The 8,484-nt window shown below is 42.3% G+C and overlaps 2 protein-coding genes across 4 annotated transcripts in view; one reads left to right on the top strand and one right to left on the bottom strand.

Annotated features, from left to right (window-relative positions):
* Nucleotides 1–354: 354 nt before the first annotated feature.
* LOC115142358 (putative protein-lysine deacylase ABHD14B) lies at nt 355–1,775 on the top strand. The gene is made up of 4 exons (XM_065000808.1): nt 355–568; nt 706–947; nt 1,251–1,371; nt 1,639–1,775. The coding sequence occupies exons 1-4, from the start codon at nt 355–357 to the stop codon at nt 1,773–1,775; spliced, it is 714 nt and encodes a 237-aa protein (XP_064856880.1).
* Nucleotides 1,776–1,842: 67 nt separating this feature from the next.
* The window catches only part of LOC115142357 (voltage-dependent calcium channel subunit alpha-2/delta-2-like), a 344,103-nt gene continuing 337,461 nt past the window's right edge, over nt 1,843–8,484 (bottom strand). For all 3 annotated transcript variants that reach the window (XM_065001983.1, XM_065001986.1, XM_065001984.1), the window contains exons 36-38: nt 7,492–7,601; nt 7,075–7,160; nt 1,843–6,902 (exon numbers count right to left, since the gene is read on the bottom strand). In XM_065001983.1, coding sequence (XP_064858055.1) covers nt 6,780–6,902; nt 7,075–7,160; nt 7,492–7,601 — 319 coding nt within the window. In that variant the 3' untranslated portion in view covers nt 1,843–6,779. The remainder of the gene's footprint in view (nt 6,903–7,074; nt 7,161–7,491; nt 7,602–8,484) is intronic.

The raw sequence follows: 8,484 nt of genomic DNA, 5'->3' as shown, positions 1-8,484 counted from the left end.
GGTGTATTCATTTGTGGATGTCCATCATCCTTTTCCTATGATACTGTATATTACGAATTGCAATCCGTACAATATGTTGTAAATACGCCCACCCATCCACCCCGACTAACTACCCTCACTTTGTTTTTGCCTTAAGTAAACTTCTGTATTATAACCATACCATACAGTACTAATTTCAGTGTCCCGGATAGTTTATGAGACCAGGCTGGACAATAGCCTAAAACAGGACTATTGGATGTAAGGCATTGGAAATGTTACATACTTTGGCTTTAATTGACTTTTTCACCTTCTTTCTTCAAATATTTGGTGATTATATTTAGGCTGTATGACTTTTTTTTTAACCCCCTTCATAGGATGTGTGCTGCTAAAATGACAGAAGGGAGCTTGCATGTGGAATCCTGCAAGGCCCCTCTGTTTTACAGACAAGCTGAACCGGCTACAGGTGAAGTCAATCTGTCCATCCTACTTCTGCACGGCATCCGTTTCTCATCTGAGAATTGGCTCAATATAGGTACACTGGAGACATTGGCCAAAGCTGGCTGTTGTGCTGTGGCCATCGACCTACCAGGTGAGCTTCGGTTGTGAGAATAGTAGTAAATTAGTAGTTGAGGAGTTGATTGAGCAACAAAAACATAATTCATGACTCAATGAATCACTGACCTGTAACTCCATCTGCCTCTTCCTCTCCCCTCCCCTCGCCCCCAGGTTTTGGTCAGTCTAAGTCATCAGTGGCCCCATCCGCTGTAGGAGAACTGGCCCCTGGTGGGTTCCTGAAGCAGGTGTGTGTGGCCCTGGGGATGGGGCCAGTCGTGGTAGTCAGTCCCTCTGTCAGTGGCATGTACTCCCTGCCCTTCCTCTTCCAGCACGATGCTCTGGTCCGGGCATACATCGCTGTGGCTCCCATCTGCACTGAGAAATTCACAGTAGAGCAGTACATCAGCATACAGGTGCGTGCAGGTGTGTACTGAGCGATTATAGCTCTCTCTTTTCTCTTCTCTGGTTGGTCAGTGATTGTTGCAAATACTGGCTTTGCTCCTATGCAACATGTCCTGTGTTTGGGTGCTCTGTGTGACTGCCTGGAAATTGGAAATGGCCTTTTAAAGCCGTATTGTCTACAACCTGCGATCAGATTGAAACCCGGCCTTTGTATGTGAGATTGGGTAACAGTTTATTTGAACTAGCCACCTCTACTTTCATTCCAGACTCCGTCTCTGATTGTCAATGGAGACCAGGATGCTCAGCTAAAGGAGGTTTCTCTAAACAACCTGAGGAAGCTAGCCAATCACAAGGTGTTGGTGATGAAAGGAGCAGGACATCCATGCTATCTGGATGACCCAGCCACGTGGCACACGGCTCTCACTGACTTTCTCAGTACGTTGTGTTGTTGTTCAGTGTCATTGGGATATCTGTCCATGGATGCAACACTATACGTTGAATACCTACTAACATTTCTTTATATATAAAATCAACTATGTATGTTGTTGGTAACTTGTGGAATAGACATCCGATTCAGGATTAGACCCACCCGTTGTATAATATTTGTCAAAAGCTAGTAGGGAGGATTTGTTGGTGTGATGTTTTGGAGACCTGTAAATAGGTTACTGATGATAATAGTGTATGTGAACTGTGTGTATGTAGCCTATACAGCAGGGGTCTCCAACCCTGTTCCTGGAGAGCTACCGTCCTGTAAGTTTTCACTCTCATCCCCAGTTGCAACTAACCTGGTTCAGTTTATCAACCAGCAGATTATTAGAATCAGGTGTGCCCTGCTATAAAGTAGGTATATACTGGACATGAGTCCTGGCATTTCAGAGATGTAAAAACAAACACCAGACATTTAAATGAAGTGAAAAATATGAACATTATTTAATAACTGATTCTCTGTAATAAACAATTTGAAAATATTTTACAAGGAGTCACAGACACAATATTTTACAAATTTTACCCTCTTCTTTTTTTTTTTTTTTGCTTTATCAGTACAAAAGAATGGAGCGACATGGACCAATGCCCAGCGAGAGGGAGCTAAATCTTCCGTGCACACACATACACACTCAGACACCCACAGAAAATAAATAAAAATAAAAACAGTTTAGATCTCAAATCTCTTTACTTTATTCCATTTTTTTTTTACTTCACTTAGAATTTGACTGAATTTATTAATTTTTTGTTACTGTTTTTTTTTTAAACACATTTGTCAAACATGGTCACATAGCACCAGACTACAGACTACAGAATCACATACACACGTGTCTTTCCCACAGAGACGCACAGACACCGCAAGGGTAGGCAGGGGCAGGGCCACGTGGAGACCCTCCCTTTAGGGCTGGCTGTAAACCAGACCCGGTCCTCTCACCCCACGTGGAGACCCTCCCTTTAGGGCTGGCTGTAAACCAGACCCGGTCCTCTCACCCCACGTGGAGACCCTCCCTTTAGGGCTGGCTGTAAACCAGACCCGGTCCTCTCACCCCACGTGGAGACCCTCCCTTTAGGGCTGGCTGTAAAACCAGACCCGGTCCTCTCACCCCAAACATGCCCTTTTTCCCCTTCTTTTTTTTTAGAGCAAAAAGTAAATTTTTCAAACCACAGAAAACCGACCTGTGTCCCTCAGCACACAGACACACAGACATACAAATCATGATTATTTTACCTTTTGTTTGACAGGGTCCCATGCTGTTCTATGGAGACCCACACCCTGAGCCAGCCTCTGACATCCCACACAAGGAATAGACATCCCTGGCTTACTTCAGTCTAGAGCTGAACATCCCCCAGCTGTGCATGTGTAGGTATAACTGTTAATGTTACATGTGTGTGCTTTGTGCATGTGGGTGCATAAGTGTGTAACTGCATGTCTGAATGTGTAAATTTGTTAGTGCTTGTGTCTGCTGCTGAGCCAGAGAAAGTCACAGGGGGTACATTTCCACAGCGAATGTAACCTTCATTGACGGAGGGACAACAGAGGGACAAACAAATGCTGTGATATAATAAAACAATAAAATGCAACAGGACTATTTATACGAGGAATTTCAAAAATGGTGGACCCTAACATTGAAAGGAGACAATTGCAAACGTCAGATTCTGAGTTTCTATTTGGTCCAGTCTTTCAGTGAGATAGGGATCCTGGGTGGGGCAGCGGTCTAAGGCACTGCATTCCAGTGCTAGAGGCGTCACTACAGACCTGGGTTCGATCCTGGGCTGTATCACAATCGGCTGTAATCGGGAGTCCCATAGCGCAGTGCACAATTGGCCCAGCATCGTCAGGGTTTGGCTGGGGTAGGCTCTCATTGTAAATAAGAATTTGTTCATAACTGACTTGCCTATTTAAAATCTAAATATGCTGTTACGGAACATTTGGTCTTGCCAAAAATGGTATTGTTCACTGTACATTATGTGTGTATTTATGGTTACAGTAAAGGAGGTTTGGGGGTTTAGATGTTACGTTAACAGTGAGGTGGGGTGGAGGGATTTCAGAGTCAATACAGATTCAGAGTCAATGTAAACTGTGAATGTCCTCCACTCCAAGCAGCAATGTGTACAAGAAACTCACACCATTTTATATCGACGGATGGACACATCAAAACCTAAACCTCTTTAAATCCAGAGTGCAACATTCTGGATTGGGAAAGTCTGTGGAGAAAGTGAATATTTGGGAGGCTCACGGTGTGTGTGTGTACGAGCGCATGCGCGCGAGTGTGTAAGAGGGAGAACACTGAAACACTAAGGCATTTAGAGAGGCTTAGTCACTATGTATCCTTTGAAACAGAAACACACGGACATATTAAACATTATTTTTGAACACCTCTGTGAATACAGGGGTCACATACAGTATGCAGCTCCCTCATGACAATATATTGAACAAACCGGTGAGAAAAAATTGATTGGATTCTTTTCTTTTTTTTTGTAAAATATTTTTTCCCCTCCATAACAACATCTGATATAACACTTCTTCCATTGGAATTGGAACAACAAACAGCTACGCTACCACAACTGTCATTCCCCATCCTCTCAACCCAGTTTTAAAGACATTCGCTCTGAGGGTTAAAACAAACATACACCCATACACAAACACAAACGCACATACGGTTCAGACAGAAACGCAATGATAGCGGTCAGGTGACCCTATAAAGGTAGATCTATGACCAGTTATGTCGATTTATACTGATAGTTTAGCTCTATAGATGGCTCTGTAAAGGTACTGTACAGCGACTCTATCTGGTAGCAATCAGGTAGCCCTGGAATGGTACAGCAGCCAGGAGCCATAGCCAATCGAAAGTCAACATTGAGCTACAATAACGTCTAGTCAATATGGTGTCTCTATAAAGCTACCATAGATATATAGCCAACAGACTTGCTCTATAAAGATCCTGTAGCTCAGCCATTAGGGTGCCTCTTCTATAAAGGTACTGTACAGTAGCTCAAGAGACAATGCTTTCCAAAACGAAGTGCATCAAGGCACTATGACAACAAAACATGGAGTCTAATGACATTTCACTTCAAATGGATCAGAATGACATGTAACAGAAAACACAGACTGCAGCTCAGTTGTCACCGTACAGTAAGTTGTAGTGGCCTCGGCTGCATTCCTTTATGTGGGGAATGTTCAACCCCAATCCCCCAATAGCAAATGGTCTGAAGTTACACAGCGTCTGTTAAAGGTAATACAAGCTAAGTTCTGCCAAAACCTACCTGCAACTAAAACGAGATACTTATGGGCCAGTCTGAATAGATATTAGTATATCTGCTCTGCTGTGGTGACAACAGATATTAAACACATACAAATATAGTCCTAGGAACATTAGTGGACCTGGTGGAGCGGCTGTATGAGGATTGGCAGAGGGGTTAGCTTTCACTGGGTTAGGAGTAGAGGTCAGTCAGAATGTCCACTGATCAGAAAGGATCCCACTGAGCACAATTGTTAATTCAACGTCTATGACACGTTGGTTCAATGTCATTTTGTTGAAATGATGTGGAAACAACGATTCAATTAGTCTGTGGAGAGTGGGAAAGTACACACCACATACAGCAATGAAGCCCAAACGCTCAGACTTCTCAGAGGCTTAATACTAATTCATAATACATTGGTGTAGCCTATAGTATTTCACTTATTTTTGCAAGGGAAAAGTTATAATTTGCTTTGTCCGATTTGGAAACATAATTACCAATTCATTAACTAACATCAGTCATCTATGATGATGGACACATAATTACCAATTCATTAACCAACATCAGTCAACTATGATAATCAAATGTGTCACGGATTCCCCCGGTACTGCTGCTCATTCCGTGCACCAGTTCCGGAGGTCTACGTCACCGGCTTCTAGGTGCCACTGAACGGTCTCATTATGCACACCTGATTCCCATTCTCCTGATTAGTAATTGTATATATGTGCCCTCTGTTCACCAATCTCTTGTCGGTTATTGTTCCCATGTCTGTTGGTCTTGTGAGCACCTGTGCTTTGTTGTTTCGGCTTTCTGTGTGTATTGTGTACTCCTTATTTACGGGTCCCGTGTATTGTTGTGCATTTGTTATTACGGGTTTCGTCCTGTGTATTGTTATTACGGGTTTCGTCCTGTGTATTGTTATTACGGGTTTAGTCCTGTGTATTGTTATTACGGGTTTCGTCCTGTGTATTGTTATTACGGGTTTCGTCCTGTGTATTGTTATTACGGGTTTCGTCCTGTGTATTGTTATTACGGGTTTCGTCCTGTGTATTGTTATTACGGGTTTCGTCCTGTGTATTGTTATTACGGGTTTAGTCCTGTGTATTGTTATTACGGGTTTCGTCCCCGTGTTTTCATGGCATGTTGTATTTTTGGGTGGAGTATTAAAACCCCCTATTATGTATTCCTGCGCCTGTCTCCATTTTATACAACGTGACTACTATTTCATAGAATAGTTCCATGTTACCATGATTATAAATATAATACTGTGCTTCCAGGGGCAGAAGCAGTAAGTGGAGAACAGTAGAGGTGTACAAGAAGAATTGGAATTCAGCCAACTCAGATATTCCTAACACTATTTCTCTAGTTTTCCTTTCTGGGTTTCTCTTTTTCCTCTCATTTGGTTATAAAAACAAGACCACATCAAAGTCTCTCATTTTGGCAAGAAGTAGATATAGTGCATAAATCAATTAATGTAACAACTTTCATTGCAAATTATACCCTAACATGTGCTTTGAATACTCAACACTTCAACAGTTTATAATTGTATGTTTTTGTATACTTGAAAGTTCTTTTTTTCCTTCATTTTCTGAATGATCCGTACAGTAGCCCCCTATGAGAGACACATGACAGAGCGATGAAACTGATCAGGTCAGAGATGAGTGAGCGAGATGGAGGCCATGTCTCTTCATCCCATCTGACTAACAGAGGCACAAACAGACAACCTAAACTCTGCTGTGTCCATGACGGTTGGAGCTCTGTGACATGGCATCCAACTCGTCTTTTCACTTGTTACTTGTCTTGTTGATGCGGGTGGGGATGGGGTCTTTTCTTTTCTGACATAGCCTCTGATAATTGTGGTGGTTGGAACACCAACCTTTTGAATCTCTTCCCATGGATAAAGGTACGCAACTCGCTGAGAACATAAAGGTCCTGCAACTGTCACTAAGCAACAACAATTGAAGCTAGCTGGGTACAGTAGCGCGGTACTCAAGGCTTCCAAGTTGCAGTGACAGGAAGTCCCATTATAACCTATGACTAGAGCAGGGGCGGAGCATAGAGGGGAGAGGGTGGGCGCTTTAGGATGGACAAAGAGCTGGGGAGAGCAGACTGGAGGAAAATTAAAGTAAAAGGGGCAGAATATGAGGGCTGGCGATTGGATAGAGGAGGAAGAGCTGAATCATGAGCAGGGTCTGGAGTGAGGGGTGGAAGGAGTGGCCCCGCCCACAGTCTGATGTGTTCTCCTGGAGAGTAAAGGAGACATTTTTAGTTATACAGTAGAATTTTTGAAAATAAAAAATAAATATTCTTAGTGTGTGTCTTCTTAGTGAAAATAGAATCTATGCGCATCAGCATATTTACAGTATATGTTTATTGTAGGGTCTGCTGAGTTGTACAGTCAGTTGTAAGTCTTACAGAAAGATTGTAGTCGTAGCACACAGCGGGCCCTTTTCGATACCTCGCTGCACTCATGTCCTCACATGATGGGTTATCCTCCTTGACTGGAAGAGGCGTGGTTAAGGAATGACTCACACTACCTATATAGTCACTCTCCAAGTCTCCATGTGTTTACACACACCCGCCCCTATAGCTTCCTCTCCCACAGGTTTATGCCATAGAAAAATGTAACACAACGATAAACACTTAATAAGGATGCTTTAGTTAGAATAGTCATCAAGGGGTGAACTGGACTGAACCCAAATTGAAATGGTTTGACATTAGCACCAGTCAGTTGAATGTGAAAAGCCACTCCTATAAACAAGTCGATAAAGAGATAAACAAACGAGCGGAGAAGGCTCCCAACAGCAGATGTGTATGTGTTGGCAAGGATACACTCTGTCTCCGCCTGGGACAGTTTCTCCACCTCACAGGTGTTGCAGGGCATCTTCTCTGCCACCACAAACAGCAGGTTGGTGTTGTTTAACCTCTTGGCATGGATCAGCCTACACACAAAGAGAGACTGAGTCAACAAACTCTTCTTACAAGTGTCAGATCTTAATTTGACCTATATTGTCAAAGAAAAATAATTCTGCAGCAACAGGATTTGTATGTTTAGTCTATTATGTTGCTTGATTGGTGATTAGGCTATTAGCTGGCCAAAAGTAGGCTACATGAAAAGTGTAATACTGTTTAAATATCTTTGTGTTAGTGTGGGTTTTCAGTGAATTTATGCAAATCATGAAAGATGCAGGAAAATTCTCAGCAACAAAAGAGTGATCAAATTAAGATCCTACAATTGTATATGACAGACTTGTTCACTGTTGGATCAGCTCCATGAGATCTTTTACTGGGCTCATTTAACTTAATGAGGTTACTATTTCAGTACTTCTGATGGAATTTCATAAACTTTTAGATTAATTGAGGCAGCGTTTACCAAACTCGTGACCTCAAGGAGTGCACATTTTGGTTTCGCCCGAACACTACACAGCTGATTCAAATGATCAAAGCTTGATGATTAGTTGATTATTTGAATCAGCTGTGTAGTGCTAGGGACAAAACCAAAACGTAATCACCTTGCAGTCCCCAGGACCGAGTTTAGGAAATGCCGCAGGACTATTACTCAACTGCATTTTCCATGAACTACAGTGCATTCGGAAACTATTCAGACCCCTTGATTTTCCCCACATTTTGTTACATTACAGTCTTATTCATTGATCTACACACAATACCCCATAATGACAAAGCAAAAAACATTTTTTTAATGTTTGCTTTATTCATTTACATAAGTATTCAGACCTTTTGCTTTGAGACTCAAAATTGACCTCTGGTGCATCCTGTTTCCATTGATCATCCTTAAGATGGTTAAACAACTTGGAGTCCACCTGT

This window comes from Oncorhynchus nerka, linkage group LG15 (genome assembly GCF_034236695.1).
Source record: "Oncorhynchus nerka isolate Pitt River linkage group LG15, Oner_Uvic_2.0, whole genome shotgun sequence".
Classification (NCBI taxonomy): domain Eukaryota; kingdom Metazoa; phylum Chordata; class Actinopteri; order Salmoniformes; family Salmonidae; genus Oncorhynchus; species Oncorhynchus nerka.
The sequence above is the reverse complement of the archived record's forward strand: the minus strand, read 5'-3'. Positions and strand labels throughout refer to the sequence as shown.

Coding starts and splice junctions, on each gene's coding strand:
- LOC115142358 (XM_065000808.1), top strand. CDS start 355: ATGTGTGCTGCTAAAATGACAGAAGGGAGCTTGCATGTGGAATCCTGC. Junction 569..705: donor TGTGGCCATCGACCTACCAG/GTGAGCTTCGGT, acceptor CCTCGCCCCCAG/GTTTTGGTCAGTCTAAGTCA. Junction 1,372..1,638: donor GGCTCTCACTGACTTTCTCA/GTACGTTGTGTT, acceptor GTGTGTATGTAG/CCTATACAGCAGGGGTCTCC.